We start from the raw sequence: 22,607 nt of genomic DNA, 5'->3' as shown, positions 1-22,607 counted from the left end.
GCAGAGGGGCTATGCGTTACACCCGCAGGGTAGCAGAGCTAATATATACATAATGGGACCTCTGAAGAGAGAGGTAAGGGCTGAGGGCGAGGCGGGCCAGCTCCCCGCTGCGCTGCGGGCGGCCACCGGCCGTTCCTCCCGCCCCGCCCCGCCCCGAGCCGCCGCCGCCCCGCAGGCCCCGCGCTGCGCCTCGACGCGGCCCCGGCCCGGGCCCCGCGGCGCCGCCTGGCGGCCGCGGGAGGTGCAACGGGCGGAACGGCACTGCCGGCGCCGCTGTTTCCGGCGGAGCCGGGGGAGGCTGCACCGGGGCGGCGGGACTGGGCCGGAGCATGGCGGCGCGCTGGGCCGCCCGCTGCCTGCGGGACGGGCGGGAGGGGCGCCGTGAGTGGCGGCGGTTCGGGCGCGGGGGCGTGTGCGGGCGCAGCGGGGCGCCGGGCTGGTTGCGGGCTTGTCCTGCGCCGGTGCCTTGAGGGGCCCGGCTTGGGGCGGCTCGGGCCCCCGGGCCGCCGGGTTGAGGAGGCCGCTGTGGGCGCCGGCCGGGGCGCGGCGGCCGTAGGGACGAGGCAGGCGCGGGTGAGGTGGCACAGAGCGGGCCCGGTCCGCAGGAGCCTGTCTGAGGGAAGAGCCTTTGGAGCCAGAGAACGTCATTAAGCTTTCGTTGCTTCAGAGTTTTCTGTTGTGACTTCATGCAGGCGCTGACCGAGAATGGACGGGCAGTAAGAGCTGCTGAAGTGTTCACCTTATACATACTGAGACAGGCACATGGATTAGCAGAGCAGTGGCATGTCTTCCTTTCTGTAGAAACAAACATCTTATAAAGAGGCTTTAAAAACTCCTTATTGCTTATTTTAGATTATTCCTTTTACCAGGGTTCATCTTTACGCCGACTGTTTCTCGACTGACATCAGATGAAGTGATTCAGATGCGTAATGAGCTCTTTACCAAAGAGAAAGAGAGACAGTTATCTCTGTATCCACGAATTGAGAAAATCGAAGTAAAATACACTGGGAAATCTCACCCTGGCAGTGTGTTTGTAATGAACAAAGCTTTGTCTACTCCATACAATTGTGCCATGCGTAAGTGGATGGACTCTTAAGCTAATGTTGTGCCACTGGTGATGGAAATTGTACTGCCAATTGAAGTACTTGTCATCCAAATTTGAAATGTTAATATTACTGACATTTTAATAACCAAGGTAACAGACATGCATTCAGAATATTTGTAGTTCTTATGTTTAAAATACATTTGTACTAAAATACATCAGCAGAAGCTGAGTTAATTTTTGGAGGATCATTCTTCCAAGTCATTTACAAAAACGAAACTTGCAGTTTGTTGTTACAATTGCAGGGGTCTAAACTGCTGACTCTGAGGAGTATGGTTAATAACTGTGTAATACTTTTAAATTTTCTTTAGACTTAAGTGAATGGCATTGCAGGAAATCTGTTCTAGCTCTTGTGGATGGTGAAGCGTGGGATATGTATAGACCCTTGACCAAATCATGTGAAATTCAGTTCCTTACTTTCAAAGATGAAGATCCAGAGGAAGTAAACAAGGTAAGTCTGTATCTTATCCCATTGCAGGTGAGCCTGATTATGACCACTTGATTCTGTTATGCCCCTTTCAGTTCCACGTCTGTCTGCTTTCTTGAACTTTGTTGTCGTGAAAGTTCAGTTATTTTTAATAGTTGGTTGGCACATCATGGTTATCGTTAGTTGGACTAGGGTGTGGGCTAGATGATGTGAGGGCATCCCTTTCAACCTATATTGTTGTATTGTTCTATGATTTCAGATTTAAGTGTCTCCAGGGAAACATCTGGCTTGCATTTTAAGTGCAGTTTTGACTTTTTTGATTGATTCTGTATGGATAATAATCTCCAAATAGAAGTTTAAATACTAAAGAAAGTAATGCTTGGGTTGACAGCTAGGTTTGTGCCTAATTCAGTTAAATGTTGGTGTTCTTTTGGAATAAATAGCTGATGTTCATCTGGTATGGGTTGTTAGCTTCGAGGTAATAAATCTGTGTTTTGAAATTCTCTTTATAGGCCTATTGGCGTTCCTGTGCCATGATCATGGCATGTGTGTTAAAGCGGGCGTTCAAAGATGAGTACTCAGTGAATCTAATTAAAGCTCCAGAAGTGCCAGGTGATATAAGTGTTCTATACTCATCATCTTGTCTTTTGCTGCTTCTTAAGTGATGTCTGATAATGTTACCAACAAAATCAGAGGCTTCTTTTCCAGTAATGGAAGGGACTTAGCATTGATTTGTGTATTCCATGCTGTCGTTGTAGCCTTTAATTTACAGCAATCACACTGAAAACAATTTTGTTATCAAAGTACAGAAAATTGGTCTGTGGCAACTGGGTTTCAGACCACTTGGGATTTCATAGGTTAAGTTAATAATCTGAGGACATAACCTTCTTATTGTGAAGTTACATGAGTAAGGTATTTAGAAGACATGATGTGTTTCTGTGAAATTTGCCCTAATAACTACATAACCTTGTGAGCACTTGAGCTACTAAAAATTATGATGTATACATCGAGTTGGAAGATTATTGAAGTACAAACAGGGTTAGTAACAACTTTGCTCATCTGTGACCTGATACAGGTTTAATCTGCCATTTGAGTATATATTCACAGCTGAAAATTTATATTTTATGATGATTTCTTGAGATCATTTTGTTGTTCTTCTCATTCATTTTGATATATTTATAAATGTGTATTATGGCAATAATACTTTGTTACAAACATGAATATTTTTCTCTTTGGAATTGGAATTGCAGTGATCTCTGGAGCTTTCTGTTATGATGTAATTTTGGACAATAGACTGAATGACTGGAAACCGACAAACGTAAGCACAATAACTTCTTCCTCAAAAAGTTACAAAGCTTGCATCCCTGTCCAGTGGTTCTTTTCTAATGGGGGAGAGGGGGCAGCAAATTTTTTTTCTTTTCGTAGGGTATATCTGTGCTAGTATTTTCTTTTAGGTCAGGAGTACTCTTTGGAAACTAATCTCCACATTTACCACATAGTGGCTTTCATGGCAGAGTGGTCTCAGAGCACACAAACTGGGTTCCTTTCAGATGAAACTAAACCTAGAGCTGTCCTCCAAATACTTACAGGTTTTAAGTGTATGGGGCTAGAGTAGCTCTAGTCTGAAACACAGTTCCCAAAATAGTTGGCGTGGCTGTTGGGACCTCAGTGCCATCTTTGTACTGCTCCTACTCCTACATATCTGCTCCTACTCAGCCACTCTTGCCTGGTAATGTAGATGCAACCATAGCCCTATAGCCTTTGTGTGAATAGAGCCCTCTGAAAAGAAAAATGTGTGTAATATGTGTATTTTCACCTAGTGGTTTACAGCATAATCAGTTTATTGTTGTAAAAGAACCATAAGCACATTCAGATGAAGCTTTCCTTAATAGCTTGCTTATATTTTATGCTCTTCGGTAAATCTAATCATCTAAAACCTTTAAGTCTCATAACTGTTTGGTAACTGGTATGGTCATGAGTGTTTTACTCGTCTGGTGCCTATTCTTGTTCTCATGCCCAAATATTAGCAAAGGTGTGTATGGCTAACGAAGCAATGGTGGTACAATGCAGAATTTTTCTTCAATGTGATCTTGTAGTTGAAGTAGCTTAGTTTGAAATGTTTTCCTAAATTACATTTATAATGTCACTTCTCCTAATAACAATTTCTTATTTATTGACAAATATGAGTATGAATATTGACAAATATGAATATGACCAAGGGGATCAGTCTAATTATTCAGTAGTTTTTTCTTTTGATTCCATCAGAATAGAGGTCATTTATAAGTGGTATCACGACTCTGGGAAACAGGATACACAGATGAATATTTAACAGTAGCAAGACTGTATGTGTATATATCATGTTGGGAAAACCTGAGAAGTTTAACTCCATTTAATATGTATAGTTTCTGATGGATAAATGCCTATTGATTTCACTGGGCATTGAACCAGTCCATTCAAACAGTGATTATATGTAGCAATCTATTGCAGATAAATAGTAAGAGTTACAATCCTACAGCAATATTCTTATATTTAGGATTTGTAGTAGATGATCCTTATTGTTTTGACTGATATTTAGTATTTCCTATGCTTTGTCTATTCAGTACAGCTGTAAAACAGTGGTGACAGTTATATATTTATCAACTGCTTTTTAGGACAACTTGCATTCTCTTACAAGGGATGCCAGAAAGCTAATTGATAAAGACCTGCCATTTGAAACACTGCATGTTGAAGCAAAAGTAGCACGTGAAATGTTTCAACATAACAGGTAAGTGTCTGAATTTGCCTTTCTTTTAGAAAGGCAATTAGACATTAATTTAAATCTCTGCTTGTTTTTGTAAATCTGAAATAAGATGTGACGGGTGAAGTGAGAAGGTACTTCTTCCACTACTCTGAATGAACATGCCTCCATTCTCTTTGTCACACTACCTTACGTAATTTTTAATGCTCTCTTCAGAGGCCAACACCAGGCACCCTTGCTGGAAGTAGTTTTGTGACAAATGGAAAGACTGTAGACTTCTTAGTTTAATAGTGAGCTTCAAGATTTCCCTACTTTTAAATTGAAGCTCTGGTGGTTAGACTTGGCATGCTAGTTACTCTCAGCCTTTGCTGAAAGCCTTTCATATTCAAAGAAATGTAGATTTTTCATATCTTGGTATCTTCAAATGAAGATTTGATGAAATGCAGTTTTTGAGCTCTGCAGGGGGGAAATGAGTAAAATACTCTGGCCTGTGCTATAAAAGAAGGCTTGTTCAAAACATTCCAGCCTTCTCCGCTGAAAAAAACGCTTAAGCAATGTTTTGGGAGAAAAATTCTCTGGTCCACAGCTTTTTGTCAGTTGGAGAGAGGTGGGGGGAAATGATAAATAATTTATAATTTTGTGAACCAAAATAAAATAATGCTAAAGCTAAAGTAGCAAAAATAACTAGTTTTTTAGTTTAATAATGAAGGTGATATTAACGTGACATATGGACTAGCACCTCTTCGCTATGTTGGCTGGCAAGCATTGACAGTAGGTGGGAGCTGACTTTTCATAATAGCTTTAGACATTGTGTATTTGTGTGTTTGTAGAAAGAGCAGACAACACTTTGCTGTCTTGCAGATGACCAGCTGTTGAGGACCACACATTGCATAAAGGCAGTTTAGATGATCTGATAGTGTCTTCTAGCCTTACATGTGACTTGAAAAACTCTTACTTTTATTTGAAGTAGTAGGTTCATTTTATCTTTCTGAATAAAACTCTGCTGAGAGAGCATGGCCTTCCTATAACATATACTTAGAATAGAATAGACTAGAATAGACGAAATAGTTGGAAGGGCCCTACAACGATCATCTAGTCCAACTGCCTGACTACTTCAGGGCTGACCAAGTTAAAGCATGTTGTTAAGGGCATTGTCCAAATGCCTCTTAAACACTGACAGGCTAGTGGGATTGACCACCTCTCTAGGAAGCCTGTTCCAGTGTTTGATCACCCTCTCGGTAAATAAATGCTTCCTAATGTCCAGTCTAAACCTCCCCTGGCGCAGCTTTGAACCATTCCCATGCATTCTGCCACAGGATACCAGGAGAAGAGATCAGCACCTCCCTCTCCACTTCCCCTCCTCAGGAAGCTGTAGGGAGCAGTGAGGTCGCCCCTCGGCCTCCTTTTCTCCAAATGGGACAAGCCCAAAGTCCTGAGCTGCTTCTCATAGGGCATTCCTTCCAGCCCTTTCATCAGCTTTGTTGCCATCCTCTGGATGCATTCAAGGACCTTCACGTCCTTCTTAAATTGTGGGGCCCAGAACTGCACACAGTACTCCAGGTGAGGCTGCACCAACGCTGAATACAGCAGGATAATCACCTCTTTTGACTGGCTGGTTATACTGTGTTTGATGCACCCCAGGATGTGGTTTGCCCTCTTGGCTGCCAGGGCACACTGCTGGCTCATATTGAGCCTGCTGTCGCCCAGCACCCCCAGATCCCTTTCTGCAGGGCTGCTCTCCAGCCACTCCTCTCCCAATTTATACTTGTGCCCGGCATTACTCCGTCCTAGGTGCAGAATCTGGTGTTTTGACTTGTTAAATTTCATCTCATTAATCATAGCCCAATGCTCCAATCTATCTAGATCCCTCTGCAAGGCTTCTTGTCCAAGAGAGTCAACAGCACCTCCCAGTTTGGTATCATCAGCAAACTTACTGATGGTGCATTCAACTCCTGCATCTAGATCATTGATAAATATATGGAACAGAACTGGCCCTAGAATTGAACCCTGAGGAACATCCCTGGTGGCCAGCCAGATGTAGCCCCATTCGCTACAACCCGTTGAGCTCTGCCATTAGCCAGTTCTTCACCCAGCGCACCGTGAAGCTGCTCATCCAACAGTTGGACAACTTGTCCAGAAGGTTGCTGTGAGGGACAGTATCAAAAGCCTTAACTAAAATCCAGAAAAACTACATCCACTGCCTTCCCTTCATCCACTAGGCAGGTGACCTTATCATAGTGTCCTGGTTTCAGCTGGGATAGAGTTAATTTTCTTCCTAGTAGCTGGTATAGTGCTGTGTTTTGGATTTCGTATGAGAATAATGTTGATAACACACTGCTGTTTTAGTTGTTGCTAAGTAATGCTTACACTAGTCAAGGACTTTTCAGCTTCCCATGCTCTGCCAGGTGCACAAGAGGCTGAGAGGGGACAGACAGGGCCAGGACAGCTGACCCAAACTGGCCAAAGGGCTATTCCATACCATATGATGTCATGCTCAGTATATAAACTGGGGGGGAGTTGGTTGGGGGCAGCGATTGCTGCTCGGGGACAGGCTGGGCGTCATTCGGTTTGTGGTGAGCGGTTGTGTCACTTGTTTTTTTTCCCTGGGTTTTGTTCGTCTCTCTCGTTCTCTTGTTGTTTTCTGTTTCATTACATTTTTTTAAAATTATTATTATTATTATTATTATTATCATAATTATTTTATTTATTTATTTTATTTACTGTTCTTATCTCAACTCATGAGTGTTCTTACTTTTGCTCTTCAGATTCTCTCCCCCATCCCGCCGGAGGGTGGGAGGAGGGTGAGCGAGTGGCTGTGTAGTGCTTGGTTGCCAGCTGGGGCTAAACCACGTCACATAGAAGGGTATCAAATTAGTTAAACAGGACTTTCCCTTTGTGAACCCTTGTTGACTGTGCCTGATGATTGCATTATTCTTTAAATGCCTTTTGATAGTACTCAGTATAATCTTGTCCATAATTTTTCCAGGAACTGAGATTAGACTAACAGGTCTGTATGGCATGCTTTATGAAACATGCCAATACATGTTGTCATATAAAATTAAGAATTTAAACCTGTTTCAAAGCTCACATAAATACGAGCATGATTTTTAAGAATGCTCCTTAAATTGATCTTATAAGTATTCTTATAAGAACTAGGTGTTAAAGGTCAGGATTTTTTAAATCTTTTTTTTGTCTTCTTCAGATACAAAATGGAGATGATAGAACGAAAAGCTTCTCAGAATATGGAAGGAATTGTAACGTTACATAGGTGAGCAAAACTGAACTGTCATTCTGTAATGATTCACTGAAAGATTTGATTGTATTGCAAGTACCATCTGCAAGCGAGAAGAGTAAGTTACTTGTGATGTTTTTCAATTTAGAAATCACTTGTATTCATTGCTGTCTGTAGTCTGCCTTAAATTGTTGTTTGGATGTGTTTTTGTTTTTTTTTTAATACAACCATTGTTTTGTGATACTTAACACTTGGCGGACCTCGCTACATTTCTATTTCTTGTTATGTTAAAGGTGGTAGGTGCCAGAGAAGTCTTACTGCTTTAAATGCTTTTACATAAAATCTAAATAATTCTCTAGAGCTTGACAGGTTAAATAAAATACAAACCAAATACTTGTTTGAAAACAAGAGTTAGCATTGTATAGTGGATTTTTCTTCCAAAGTTGTCAAGATCTTCCTAACTGGCAAGCTACTGCCTTGTAGTGGTGGAGATGAGAATGGAGCTGGCTCCTGGGATACAGTGTAAGATACAGAGTTCTTAGGCTGGAGGCAGGAAGCTTGTATTGTAACTCAGGCATATAAAAGAATTTGTGACTAGCTTAGGCTAGTGTAGGATGTTCAGTTTTCTAGATGTCTGAATTGTTCTGCATTTTATTTTGGAGTCCACCTCTCTCTAAAGGAACAGAGGTCTTTGCAGTGATGGTTCTTGAAATTTTAGAACAATGTTGCTTGTGTCTGTTGTTCCTCCTTCCTCCCACTCTCTAGTTTGCTCAATAAGAAGGAAAATGGGATTACCTACTGATTTCTGGGAGAGGTTTGTTCTGAGCGTTCTTTTGCTGTACATCTCTTTGTCTCTCACTTTTCTTAATTGATTTGCAGTTTTCCAAGACCTGAAAGGGAAATACCTGTGCAGGTTGTAAACACTGTACTGTGGAAAATGTGTGATCTTGGAGACAAATCTTTTTCTGGTGAATGACAGTTACCCCACTTTTAAAGCCAACATGGCTTCAAAGATTTGTTAAACCTAGGATCCTCTTTCTAGACTTGAGGTTTAAATTTCATAAATTCATTTTAGGAAATTGTATGACTTGTACTTTCACTTCAGGAAACCTAGAAATGCTGAACTGAGGATTTGTTTAGATTTGTTTTGGGATTTATGTGGATTTTCCTTCATCTGTTCTGTAGATAGGAATTTGCTAATCAAAAATAAAAACAAATAGGCTTGTACTTCTCTCTGAATATATTTGACACAGAGGTTTTTTTTGCTCCCATCAGGTTTGGTGACTTTGTAGATGTTAGTGAAGGCCCTCATATTCCAAGGACAAGTTTCTGTTTCCAGTATGAGATAACGGCAGCCCATAATCTTCAGACTAACCAATCTGAATTGATAAGGAGGTTCCAGGGTGTGTCCCTGCCAATCCATTTGAAGGTAACTACTCCATTTTGTACAGGTTTTCTTTCGTTAAGTTAGGGCATTTGGCTTACTTCCTGTTCTTTATTATATGCTGTGCTGGTAGCTGAACGTAATTCAGAGGTGAGAACAGTAGCAGAAAAGGAAGGCCCATGATGATGACTATGTTGGATATTTGGGGTTCGTTTTCCTGAAACTATTGTGGATGTGAAATCAGAACTAGAAAAGTTTGCATCAGAGGGCCCTTGATGTTATTTTTCAGTACTGAAAGTGTTGTTTCAGTTGTGCAATTTCTGCATGGATATTTCATTCACCTTGCCTTAGTTGTACATGCTAATCTTTTGAAATTGAGGCTGCTGACAGTGTTTATTCAGATTCAGGAAAGAGCAGGACTTTGAATTTATACTTGTGATAAAGGGTACCATTTCAAAGTCTTCCATGACACCAAAGTAAAACTTAGCAACAGTAACAAAAAATGTCCTAGCACTAATCAGTCTTAAACAAAGGCTTTGCAGAACTATAGGTGGAGGCAGGAGTCTTTCTTCCCATTTCTTTTGACTTCTATGATTTTGACCTGTGGTCTAGCATGTGTGCCGTTGTTTCAGTTGGGGAAGTTTTCAAGGGAAAAGTGGGCGCTGGGTTCCTCACTTCACCTCTATGTACCCTTCCTCGTCATAAGATTTTAATTCCCATTTTTGCTCATTACCCCCTCAATGATTCCACACAATGAATGGATGTGATCAGCAGACATTTATTCAAGTTCCCCAAAGGAACATGGGCAAATTGGACACTGAAATCATAACCTGTAACATCTGAATTAGGGATTGTTATGGTTTTGCACCATCATTTCTATACACTTATCAGAATCTATTCTATGAGAATATTTTTTTTTTTTTGGCCACCAGTAACATCATTTAATGACATTTAATACAGGCTCACCACACCGTGTGGCACAAACTGCTGGAAAGATCGAAGAGGCTGGTAAGTCTCCTTAGTGGTGAAGTACAGCTTACCAAATATAAAGATATGCTGTGATAGAGTAGAATTTGGATGATTAGAGATGGGTAATATCTTGAAGAACATATCTTTAGGAATGGAAATGTTCACAGGTGAAGAAAGATCAGATGCACATCTGACCTTTCAGATGGACATCAGATGCACATCTCTGAGCTGTTGTTAATTATAACTTTAAACTATGTTAGTATTTTTCAAATTCATATCTAGAATTAATGTTGGTATCACATGTGTGTAAAATTTAAAATTATTTTTTCCTGTATTAATCGTGAACATGAAGTAAGAAAACTGAAAATTGGAATAATGTATTTACACATACCTAGATTTTAGGTAGTAACTAGTTTCTGCCACAGGTTTTGAGAGAACATATACGATTATGTTTTTACAAGTAAATGCAGGGATAAAACCTAATACCATTGGGCGAACCTAGGTGGAAGTTACTGGAGATAAAAGGGAACGCTATTTCAGTAAGCTGCATAAATGCACTAGTTTATGTTTTGCCTGTTTAAAACCTACATGCAAGATGAGTTTCTTGTAAACTTGCTTCTGTTAAACAACCAGTGTTTCAAAGTTGAAATGTACTTATCAAGAGAAGCTTTACAATGACTGAATAAATGCAAAAGGCAAGTTTTTAAGATAATTGAAATGATAAAATATCATAAGCTGCTTATAACCAAAGACTCACTTTCAAGGTGTGCTTAAACGTGGGAAATCTTCATAAGAATTTAACAGCAGATGTTTTGGAGACTTCAGATCAAATATTTTACTTACTTATGTGGCAAGAGAGGAAAAAAGTGCTGTATGTCTACTGAAACTTGTTAGCCAAGGATGTGCTCAGAGCCTAACCCATGATGTTTTTCTATGAAATTAGTTTGAAGATGCTTGTAATTCAGGTTGTTTAATTTTTGAGACGATAATTGTCTTTGTAGGCTGTCCTTTCTTGGTACAATGACAGTATGAGGGGAGGATTTCCGGGATCAAGGAGAATTAAATCATGTTTAAAAATATAAGAGAATTGTTGTGTTTCTGCAGGTCACTGAAGAAAAATATTTGGAAGCAGCAGCAGAATGTCATGAGGCAAAAGATGGAACTGAAGAAGGAAAAACTGTATCAATTTAAATTAACCTCTAAATGTACATAATAAAATTTGTATTTTTACATGACTTATTTGTTCTGCATATAAAAATTTATTGGCTAATTAATTTGAATTCTGTGAACCTAAATCACGGATAGATATAAAGCCAGTATCAGACATTTCAGTCCACTTGAATGTCACTTTAAAAAAAAAAAAGAGGAAAAAAAGGTAATGTTTTATTTGTGATAACTCATCTTGCAAGTTACCCTTGTCCTTAACAACAATTGTATGTGTCCAGATGTTGTCCTCTGTGATTAGTGCAGTTTGGCCTACAGACTGTAGTTGACCTGGCAGCTGGAAGGGCCATCCCCTTTATCTTGATACAATTTCAAGACCCCTTGTTTGGTCTTCCATGAAGAAAGTATTTCTTTCTAATTTCTGACCTGATGTGTTTGTTTCTTGCTGGTACTTCCTGATGAAATTCCACTGAGTTCTTTGCTTACTGCAATAGAAAGTTAAGACAAATAGTATCTTTAAAAAAAAAAAAAAGAGAAAGGAAAAAAAAGCGTCTTTTCAGAAGCCCATAAAGTGTTACAAAAGATTATTATTTTACTCATTTTTATGGCCTGTCAGAATTGAAATTAGATACTCTGTTATGTTTCCGGTTCAAAAGACTCCATTCAGTAGATAACTGTGTAATTGCCAGTGCTTTATTAATACAAAAATAGCAGAATGTAAAAGCTGGAAAGTTCTTTGAGTTTAATGTTTTTTTGCTGTACAAGTGCAGTCGAAGACTACATTCCTGGTACTATCCTGGAAAATGATCTATTACTTGCATCCCCAGTGTAGTAAGATTTATTATGCATTTTCATTCTTTGATATTTAAATATGGTGACTTCAATTAAATTTCACAAGGGGTTTTTGTTAGATAATGTTTTCTGACATTTTGGATTTTCATCCCTAGCTCATCAGAGCCGTTCCCATTATATTCGAAGAGATTTTTATTACTATTTGAAGTGCAAATATTTTCTCTGAATTTTATCCCAATTACTATTTTTACCATTAACTGCATCACTTGCTTTCTAATCAGTTGACACTACAGTTTTGTAAGAGCAGGGCAGCAGTTCAGCAAAATGCGTTTAGGTAAGGGAATCTTACCTAGCTTAATCGAACTAAATAAGTAAGTAAATGCTGAATGTGTCAGAGCACAGAAGAAGAAATGCAAGCGGTAAAAGTAGCTTTTGGTGAAATTGCAGAAATCTGCTTAAGGTCTGTGTTTGCTCAGACCTTATGTTTGCTCAGACCAAAATGTATTTGCTCCTATGTATTTCTGTGCTTAGTGCAATCTTTAGCTATTCAGATTTACTGGCGTACAATGAAATTTGAAGTCCGCCAATATGCTAACAGTCTATGACCTCTGGTTTAGTTTCCTGCTAAATATAGTAGATCTTTACGGTAGAGCCCATGCCTTCTCAGACTACTTGAAAAACTGATTATTCCCCCCCCCCCCCCCCCCCCCGGATTAATGTTGCAGAGGACTTTTTATAATGGTATTGGATGCCTGTGTTTTTAAAATAAGATTCTTGGTTCAAGGTTTACCTTAAAAATACACACACACGTTCTATGTATTTTCTTAAGACTATAAATGATCTTTGCTCCGAACTTAAGTATTTGTGCTTCTTTTAAACCTAGCCTTCCAGAGTTTACTTTGGCTTTGGACCTGTTGCTCTGGTGCTACTGAAAAAGCAGGCACTGGTTCCTGCCTTGAGGAACACAAAATTTTCTGGGTTTTTTGGAGGTACCTGCTATCTCTGGTTAACCCAAGACCACGCTGAAATTATGCAAGTGGGAACTGATCTAGGTGTCCTGTTTTGAGTCTTAAACCAGTTACCTCACCAACCCACGCAGTCTGCTCTGTATTTTGGGAATCCAGTTCAGAATTCCTCCTGGATTCCACTACCTGCAGAGGAAGGTGAGACTGCTGCTTCCCCTGAGGAAATTTGTTAACTTTAACAGGAATTTCATGTTTCAAAGCTTTTTTTTTTTTTTGGGGGGGGCATAATCCAGCTTTTATAGCGCTCAGCGTAAGAAGTGATTTGAAAGGCATGTAGCTGGGCTGAAAACTCTGGAGAGGGAATTTCCCTTTCCTGACCTTTACTGGGTCTGTGACAAGTGGGTGCGGGACTGGCAGGGGAATTTACAGCAGAGCCCGGGGAACCCGCAGAGCTCGTACCGCTAGGTGGGAGCAGTGGCTCGGGGAGGAGAGGGGCAAGAGAGCGGCCCCACGGGGACATGGGTGAGTCCCCATGGAAGGGACTTTTGTGAGAGCAGAACTACGTTACCGAAAATGCTATTGAGGGTTGCCAGCTGAAGTTTACACGAGATTAAACTTCCCCCCCTTCCCCGGAGGTCTATGTGTAAAAAGGTGGAAGCTCAAACTTCTGCAGAACTTGGTGCTAGCTCACATGGGCTTACGTGCTAGCTTACGTGGGCTCCAGAAGGCAGGTCTTCCTTTGGGAGAGATGGAGCTGGAGGACATATTTGAAAAGCACCAGAATCTCGCAGAAGACAGTAGCAGTTAAAAGAGAATCGGGTAATAGAAGGTAGTGTCCACTTCTCTCTTGCGAGCAGTATGGTGGTGACAGCACCTTCCAAAGAAGTAGGGGATGTAGATTCAATTTCCTATTCTGCCACAGAGGGATTCAGAGCCACTCTTGCAGGAGGAAACATCTTTGGGGGATGAATCATATGGTACTCTGAGTACTCCCTAACCAATCTGTATGAAGTGATGCCACTACTACAAAAAAAGTCCTGAACATTTCTTGGACGAGCATGAGAACAAATGGAAACAGTGCTCGTGGCAGCCACAGAGCAACAGGGAGATCTGGTCCTTGAGCTCAGGGCTGTTTCTGTATTTTACTATTTCTATATTTTATCTCCATTGGAAGTAGCCAAAAGAGACCACTGTAGGTCAGTTCAAAGAGACAGGAAAGTAGATACTGTTATTTCTCTATACTGAATGCTATAGATCCCAGACATCACAGGGATTAAAGAGACTACAAGATTAAGCCAAGTCCCCTCCTTGGTTACCTCTCATTTTTATTAAATTGCTTTTCAGTTTTAAAGAGGCAGTTTTTACTGTATCGATCCAGTAAAAGAAATGCAGAGTTGGTTAAAGGTAAGGAAGAATCTAGGGAGATGCCATACTGCAAGACAGATGATGCAGAAAGGGGAGGGTGGGGTGGTTTAGGCCGACATACATGAGCAGAAGACAACACTGGCCAACTTCTGATAAGGAATAAATAAGGAAGACTTTTTTTTATGATGGAGGAGGTGAGGCAGTGGAACAGGTTGCCCAGAGAAGTTGTGGATACCCCAACCCTAGAAGTGTTTAAGGGCAAGTTGGATAGGACTTTGAGCAACCTGATCTAGTGAAAGATGTCTCTACCCAAGGCATGGGGAGTGGACTAGATGATCTGTAAAGGTCCCTTCCAACCCAAACCATTCTATGATTCTGCGATTACAAGGGAAATGGCAGGAACTGAAGCCTTCTTCCTTGTTGCACATCTCAGTAGTAGCTCCATGGCTTCTCACATTCAAGTTGTTCCCCCTTCTACCTCTTGTTTGAAAGAGAGTTGAAACTTTTCCAAATTGCAGAAATTTTGCTCTGAGCTTAGGACTCTTGAGCCTTCCTTTTTATTTATTGGTTTTAACCAAAAAGGAAACTCCATACCAAGATTAAAGCTACATGGTGTCTTGGTCCTAAGAGGTGGCAGTAGGAAGGTTGAGCTGAGTCAGTTCCAGCTTTGTATATACATATTATCTGACCAAGTGAGGTATTTTTTCCAAAGAAATGTTCTGTAATCCATGTTATCATGGATTTGGAGACAGAAAAGGCAATTACGATCTAGTCTGACTTCCTTCATAACAGAAGGAATTCAATGTCAAGAGAGAGTTATTTTTTTCTTACCAAGGAAGTGAAACTCTTCCCTGGGAAATTGAACACATGCAAGTGATGAAAACGCTCAGTCATCAGTAGTTGTTGAGTCCTTTTATGACAGCAGCCAGAATGAGCTTCCCTTTCTATTTTAACCTCTGTCAAGAAGTAATCTCTTACTGCTCTTTGGTAACTTATCTAATGCTATACCACTCAGCTTATCGCAATACTTTGTTATATTTGAAGCCAGTGAACTTGCTAATGCAGCTACATTTATTTTATTAGTTTTTTAAGGAATCCAGACACAGGAACTCAGAGGCGTTCGATGGGAAGAGTTGGCAGTGGATGTTTCTTGAAGAACACCAACCATCTGAAAATGGTAATGCTATCATGCTGTGGTCTTTCACAAGATTTAACCCCAGTCATGGACAGCATTAACATTTTTTCAGAGTAAAAAGAAAACCTATTTTTTTAATAACTGCTATTATAATATCTACAACTTAATATGCCTGCTTTTCTGGGGAATCAGCTATGCAGAAAAAATACATATAAATGGTCTAATGACCATATTTATATCTGCTATTTATTTCTTAAGTTTGCAGGTCACTCAACTTACATTTTAAAGAGAAAATGTAAGGGAACATCCATTTGACTTTTATAGCATGACTATGAATCAGAATGCTGAGTGGCAAGACCCGTTTTCTTCCTTAATATACCTCTATTGACATGTGTCCATATAGGTTAGAAATGGGAAGTCCAGGCTGGGGAGTGGAAAGGTGGGGATAGTAAGGAAGTCACAGCTGGTCATTGTTTCAGTACTGTGTCATTCACAAGCACTGAGGATGGTACTGTACTCCAGGTACGCTGCTTTGGTCTTAATTAAAGCCTTTGAAGAAGAGAAAAAATCTCTTACTGGTTGCAAGCTTGGGGTGCTGTGCAGTAAATGAGACATCTTTGAATGCAATGAGGAACCAAGGAAAATATCAAGTAACATCTTCCTTTTGTGAGCACAATTGACATATTAAATATAATAATTTAATTAATACTTCACTTTTATCTGTACACCCCATGGGGGAATTTAAGTTGTGGAGACAATCTCAACAACATCTCCAGATTTCTGCATTTCACAGATATTTTAGCTTTAAAATTGGCTTTCGATGTCAGTCAAGCAGCTAGGTGCTCCGTAAGTACTGCAGCCACATCAGGGCAGTGTCAGGCTTGCTGCCAGTTCTCTGGGAACTGCACCATGGAGAAGACAAGCAGCAGTGACATCCAAGCCTGGGATTCCCCTGCTCCTAGGGGCTTGGGGACCACCTTGGCTTCAGTAAGAGAACTGATACTGCCAAACTTTGCCTCAAATGGAGAGGGAAATCAAACTGCACTGCACTGTTTCACCCTAGTCCCAAGAAATGAGAATGTCTAACGACTCTCCTCCTTTCACCACAATTTCCTCCCCACTTTCAAAGCTATGTTTCCTGCAAAATGAATAGGAAAACATTTTTCTTTAACAAAATGTGCTTCACCACAGTGAGAATCCTCTCTCAGAGCTATGGCTCTGACTTTGGAAGGGATGAAGCTGGCTTTTGCTTTTTGGTGGGCATGGCCCCTGGCTGTATGCATCCCCAAGGGAGCCACTGAACTTACAGCCTGATTTAGAAAACATTTATGCCCTGCAGCGGTTCTGTCTGAGTGGAAAAATCACATTCAGTGAAACAGTTCATATGTGAGACTGTTTTATATGTGAGGCCATTGATTCATAAGTGTCTGTGGTCTCGAGGTGCTCTGTAATCATACCTCATGCTGGGGGTTCACAGTCAAAACACTGAGAACAGAAAAGGGTATATGTATTGATACAGCACAAACACTAATCTTATTTCTTTCCTTAATTAATGGTGAGTACTTTGAGGTTTTTTGTTTCCCCTTCTGCTCCCCCATCAAACTAATGTTTCATAAGTAAACTTTTCATTAAGCAGCTTTAATTAGAGCATAAGATAGAGAGTTTTAAAGACTGGCTCTGTCACTCAGTTTTTGTGACTGTTAATATTCAGTATCTATTTTGACATTCCACAAAGTAAATATAACAATACTTTCCTATGTCTCTGGAATTTTATGAGATTTTTTTCTAAAAGTTTGGAATGCACTGCTAATCCTACAGTGAAATAAATATATTTTCATTTTCTCCTAATGACCCATTGACCCATTTCTCCTAATGCACTGACAATAAAATATCATTTTCTGTTAGTATTTCTCTTACATATAATAAAATTCTATAGAAATGAATAGAATGCACAGTTATACATGCCAAAAGTTTAATTCATCATTTTTCTTTCCTAAATAAAATGAAGAAATGAAATATTTTTGTGGGAAGTAAAGCCAGAAGACCTGAAAAGCAATAGAACAAAATAAAAAGCAGGTTGCTGCGCTCAAAATGTTACACATTCTGCATCCTAGTAAGGACTTATTGATACACAAAGCTGCTTTTTTCCCTGCTTTTTCCAGTGATTCTAAACCTAGCAAACATTCTAGCAAACGTGCCTGTATGCAGAACAACTCGTCTTTTTACACGTAGAACGGAGGTTTTCCCAGCATAGTACTGACTGAGTCACGATTTCTGTTCTCCTCCCACAGTAGTAGTTTGTTCCATGTGAATTCTGGTAAGAGGCATGATACAGTGTTAATGCTAACATGTAGGAGTCAGTCAGAGGTAAAAACCCCTATCACGATTAGCATTAACAACATACAGCCTACAGAAGAACTCCAGAGACTGGAGTGTGAGACATAAAGAACTGAAACCACTGTTTTTTTCCCCTTGATATACCTACAAAAAAAAAAAAAAGAAAGAAAAAAAAAAGACAGAACTGCATATAAAAATAATTGTCAGAGAAAGAACAGACATCAGAGGAAAAAGGATAGTAGTTAGTTAAATACAAAGGAACCATCTGCTGTACATTTAAAAACAGTCAAACCTGCAATTGTTTTAGTTACTTTTATAAGAGAACTAGAGTACATTCACTATTCTTCTCTGAAGGACTTCTATCATTCTGCTTATTGCATTTTTTTTGTGCTGCTTTACTTGCACTGAGCAGGAGGAATACAGATTGTAGCACGGTCTTGCCTAATTTTGTACCCCTTTAGATATCAGTTAATGAAGACTTCTAATATCAGCCAAGTTCCTCAGAATGTTAAGAACCTAGATAAACAAAAGCAAAAATTACTTGGATTTATTTTTACTTAAATAGACAAAATGCCTATCAGGAGAGCTGACTGTTTAACAGGACTTAAGAAACAGAGCTAAGAAATAATCATAGTTTCATCAGAATGCGGTGTTTGTGATTAAGCAACAAATATTCCTTTGGATTCTGGAATAAGTGAGTGCTGAGCGGAGAGAAAACCTGTTGGACAGATTTAGTTGCTGGTCTAGGATCCATATAGAGGGCTCCTACACCCTCGTTCCGGTAGGCTAGAATGAGATTAATGACTATATTTGTCTGTGTTAAACAGTACATGGTTTGCTAATTGCTTCTTAATATTAACCAGTCACTGATGCTTTGTCCATAAAATTAATGTGCTGAATTTTTTTGACCAAAGTTGAACATTTTTTGTTTTTACTTCTTTCAGCCTATTATGAACTCTCTCCTGAAAACTAACAAGGAAAATATAGTTTTAGAAATCAGCAATTCTATAAAATATTTCAAAAATCTGCAAAGAAATCACATAATGAAGTAGAAATGCACTCAGTAGAAGAAAGGTTAGAGAATCCTCATTATATATCAAATTATCTGAAATTTTTTTACAATTTTCAGTTACTTACATCAGTAATAAGGATGGAATAGTTGAGACAGTCATTCCAAGCAGGTTTAAAAAGGCCTAAATAATGCCCAGATAGTTCTCTGCTAAGTATGTCTTGATTGAAATATATTTTCCTTTCTCCATCCTTCTAAAATAAAGTATCGGCTCCTGGACAGAGTTCAGAAATGGTTGAATCTTGTTTCCTTTCTGTTTGGTCTCCCAGTAACCACTTTTAAAAAAAACATTTACTGTTGTTTAAGAAAAAAGTAACAAGAAAAACAGTATGGGAAATGACACATTATATATAAGACGCAATTTTGGAGATCTTTTTTGTATGTAAATTTAAAGAAACTTATGTACTTTTATAACTTCCCTACTCTTACTAACACATGTTTTAAGAGGAAGTTAAAATGTCATAGTAAGACTGTGATCTAATTTAGAGATTTTAGGGAAATTACCTTTCACTTTGTGCCACTCTAAATGAAACCAGCCGAGTACATGGTTGTGATATGTAAGAGGCAAACAAAAATTCCAAGGTGAATATAAAATTTTGGTAGGCAGAAAAAAGTGGTTTAGAAATTTCCAAACCTCTAATTCAAAATGATGATTCAGAGCTCTGATGAGTGTTCAGGCTAAACTCCTGCTGAAGTCAGACACTGAGACCTGTGGTGTAACATTTGCATTTGTGGGCAATGAAGTGAACAGTTTCTAAATCTATACATCAATACTCCTAAATGTTGTGTGTGCGTATGTGGTATGTGTGTGGAGGGTGAGGGGTGCAGGTCAGGGGAGGAGGATGAGAGATGCAAGTTAAGGTATTAATTTTTTTTTTTAGGAAGAAAGCAAACAAATTAATACTGTCAATAAAAAGGCTATTTTCTTATCTGAATTGATTGTGGATTGAACCTGCTTTGAGCAGGGATTTGGATTTTATAACCTTCAGAGATGCCTTCCAACCTAAATTATTCTCCCATTCAGTTATTGCGCTTTTCATGTCTCTAAGTCCCTGACTCCTTATTCACTTGCTGTCACCCAGTGGGCATGCATCTTTATGAAAGGCTTGATGCAAAACATCTGTTCTTCTAGGGGAAACACTAAATTTGGCTTCATTAAGCTTTGGATCAGGATCACACTAGGCAGTAGGACAAGAGGTTTGCTAGGAGAAGCTTCTGTCACTTCAGAGCCTGTTGCCCCAAAAATATTTGAACGCGTTTGAAAATTTGCACTATCTTAAATGTATTTCAGGTTGCTGTTCTTTATACCATGCTTCCCAAACCCTAATTCTTTCATATCTTTTTAGGGTTTGCTAGAGACTCTTACAGGTTTTGCTAAAAAAGAGAATATTTTATCTGTGGTTTGCAGCAGCCATTTGTGGTTGACGGCACTTTCCTCTTCAGTCTGCCTTCTCCCGCGTTCAGTCTTGGAGAAGGGATGTTTTAGAAATCAATCACTTCAATAGATCTAATAATTGTTTCTCTAAAGAAGCTGAATGAGTGCTGTACTTACACATGCCTACTTCCAGCATTACTGTTGAGCAGTGCGGGAAGCGAGACACTTCAGGTAGCATTTGCTCTCTGCAGCTTTACTCCAGAGCCAGCCCTTCTAGGCAAAAGTGGGTAAGCAGGTAGCCATAACCACAGACGAACTTTTGTCTTTGGTGCTTTTCTACTCCCATGATCTTGGATTTATGGAATGGATTAGTTTTGCCTAGGCTGACAGCCTAGCATTTTAATTTTGGGTTTAAAGGCTACATAGCATCTCCAATGCTGCAAACTGTTTTGCTTCTGTGTGCTAAAGGCAAAAAAAAAGAATCATGCTTTATCAGGAAGTGGTGAGAAATGACATGTGTTTCCTCTTGCTGAACCTTTGTAACAGCCTTTTTTACAGCTGTCAGATTTCCATTACATGATCAAATACACATATTGCTGCCTGTCTTCTCACACAGCTCTAAAAATGTGGCCTTGCCATCAATGGAAATGATGACCATCTACTCATGCTTAAATATAATAAAATAAAATACCCCATTATTTCCCGTGCAACATTAAAAAAGAAGCAGCTCATAAGATCTGGTCTGATTACCCTCTTCCTCTTTCCAGCACTCTCTTCCTTCAGTCACTAACATCAGAATAACACATTTATTCTTCCTGTCTCATCTGCTGATCTCTGGTCATCAGGTCCCATCCACTCATCTGCTTTTTTGCTCCTTCATCTGCTAGGTGTGTGTTTTAATAGGTGTGTGTTTTAATTTCATTTTCAAACTTCATATCTGCTTTCATTGCTATTGCCTCCACAGAAGCTGTCCATATCTGAATTGATCTCTTAGGCTCGATGCTCTACCTTTTGATTATTTTATGCCTGTTTGACAGTCAGACATACATAAAAATGTTGTCCCACCTCACCTTTTTGTGACTGTTCTTTCTTGTTCTCCTCCCACCGCTGTGGCCACAGACCTGTCTCTGTATTTTTAGCCTTAATTTAATCATTGACTTTGCCTGTTCCTCTGAGATGTCCCTCTGGATTTCATAGTAGCAACATTTGGCTTAAGACATGTAAACTGCAAGATGTAATTTTTCCTCCAGTGTTATCTCTGCTTCAGTTATTCTCCATTCATATTCAATTCTTACCACCGCCTTTTCTGTCAATACTATCCAGAAGTGATCTATTCCACCAGCTATGTTCCTTACTGTGCTCCATCTACTTGGAACAGGTTTCCTATAGAGGTGGTTGGTGCCCCAAGCCTGTCAGTGTTTAAGAGGCATTTGGACATTGCCCTTAATTACATGCTTAACTTTTCGTTAGCCATGAACTGGTCAGGCAGTGGGACTAGATGATTGTTGTCGGTCCCTTCCAACGGAAACAGTCTATTCTATTCTACTTCTCCTCATACTTTTTTATAGACCACCCTCCTTCAGACAAACATTTTTTCTCCACAGTTCCTTTCTCCTATTTCAAATACCTCCTAAAGGTCAACTTCTGCTATGACAGCTTCAAGAAATCTGCTAGTGCTTTCTGAAGAGCCTGTGAGGCAGTTGGGATAAACTGAGGGGCTGGATGACTTAGTTTGAACTATAAGCAATAAAACCAGAAGTAAAGATAGTAAACATTGACAAGATTTTCTCTGCTCTTGTATACACATATGCACATATATTTCATTTCTTCTCTTTGTAATTTCCTCAGTATGCAACATTGTTTATCTTCATTTCTCTAGCAATTTTAATGCAACTGATTGAGACCTTACTGAGACCTATGGCATTACTGAAAAATAAATGTTGACTAGTAATTTTACAGGCTACAGTAATGTGACTTTGCAATCTGTCTTCCAAAATGTGTGAGAATGGACATCATATTCATAGCTATTTTTGTATGTCATATATTTAAAAAAAATCTATGAGTTATTGAGGCACTTAAAAAGCCTGCTCAAGTGTAGGTGACTCATTGTTCTCTAACCTAGGATTTTCTTTGGGCAGTGTATTATCAATGGTTAGACAGTTCACCCATATCATAGTCTATATTCAGATTTCCTTCAGAAGGAGTACCATAAGTACAGTTCAAACTACTTAGTTTAAGTGTGACAAGTGCTCCTTTCCCCACCTGTACATTTGTACATCATTGTATGGTACCTCAAGGGTCTGAGCGGACTTACGCTGGTCCACTGATGGACTAGAAGTATGCAGCTTGTTAGTCTAGTTATGCGATTATTAGCCAGTTTTGCCTCTCCAGTCCAAATGACCGACTTCTTATTTACCTATTGGTCAACTAGAGGGGATCCTTTGTCATGAATCTGGAACAAAACTCAACCTTTTGTCTTTGGATTGGTAGCAAGAGGACATGCCAGCTTTGATAGGAGTTCCCAATATAAATCTTTTATGAAAACCACATGCAG

At 39.6% G+C, this 22,607-nt stretch overlaps 1 protein-coding gene across 2 annotated transcripts; it reads left to right on the top strand.

Annotated features, from left to right (window-relative positions):
* The first annotated feature begins 241 nt into the window (after positions 1 to 241).
* Positions 242 to 11,086, top strand: MRPL39 (mitochondrial ribosomal protein L39). Of its 2 annotated transcripts, none has more exons than XM_072844603.1 (10): positions 242 to 381; positions 870 to 1,076; positions 1,414 to 1,553; positions 2,042 to 2,141; positions 2,780 to 2,847; positions 4,181 to 4,293; positions 7,469 to 7,534; positions 8,774 to 8,927; positions 9,843 to 9,890; positions 10,956 to 11,086. In XM_072844603.1, exons 1-10 carry the CDS (start codon positions 330 to 332, stop codon positions 11,040 to 11,042), a joined length of 1,035 nt encoding a protein of 344 aa, XP_072700704.1. In that variant the 5' UTR covers positions 242 to 329; the 3' UTR covers positions 11,043 to 11,086. The 2 variants fall into 2 exon arrangements, with proteins under 2 accessions (XP_072700704.1, XP_072700712.1); XM_072844611.1 differs by lacking the exon at positions 242 to 381 and adding an exon at positions 428 to 781.
* Positions 11,087 to 22,607: the final 11,521 nt, after the last annotated feature.

The sequence above is a fragment of the Ciconia boyciana genome, chromosome 1 (genome assembly GCF_034638445.1).
Source record: "Ciconia boyciana chromosome 1, ASM3463844v1, whole genome shotgun sequence".
Taxonomy (NCBI): domain Eukaryota; kingdom Metazoa; phylum Chordata; class Aves; order Ciconiiformes; family Ciconiidae; genus Ciconia; species Ciconia boyciana.
The sequence above is the reverse complement of the archived record's forward strand: the minus strand, read 5'-3'. Positions and strand labels throughout refer to the sequence as shown.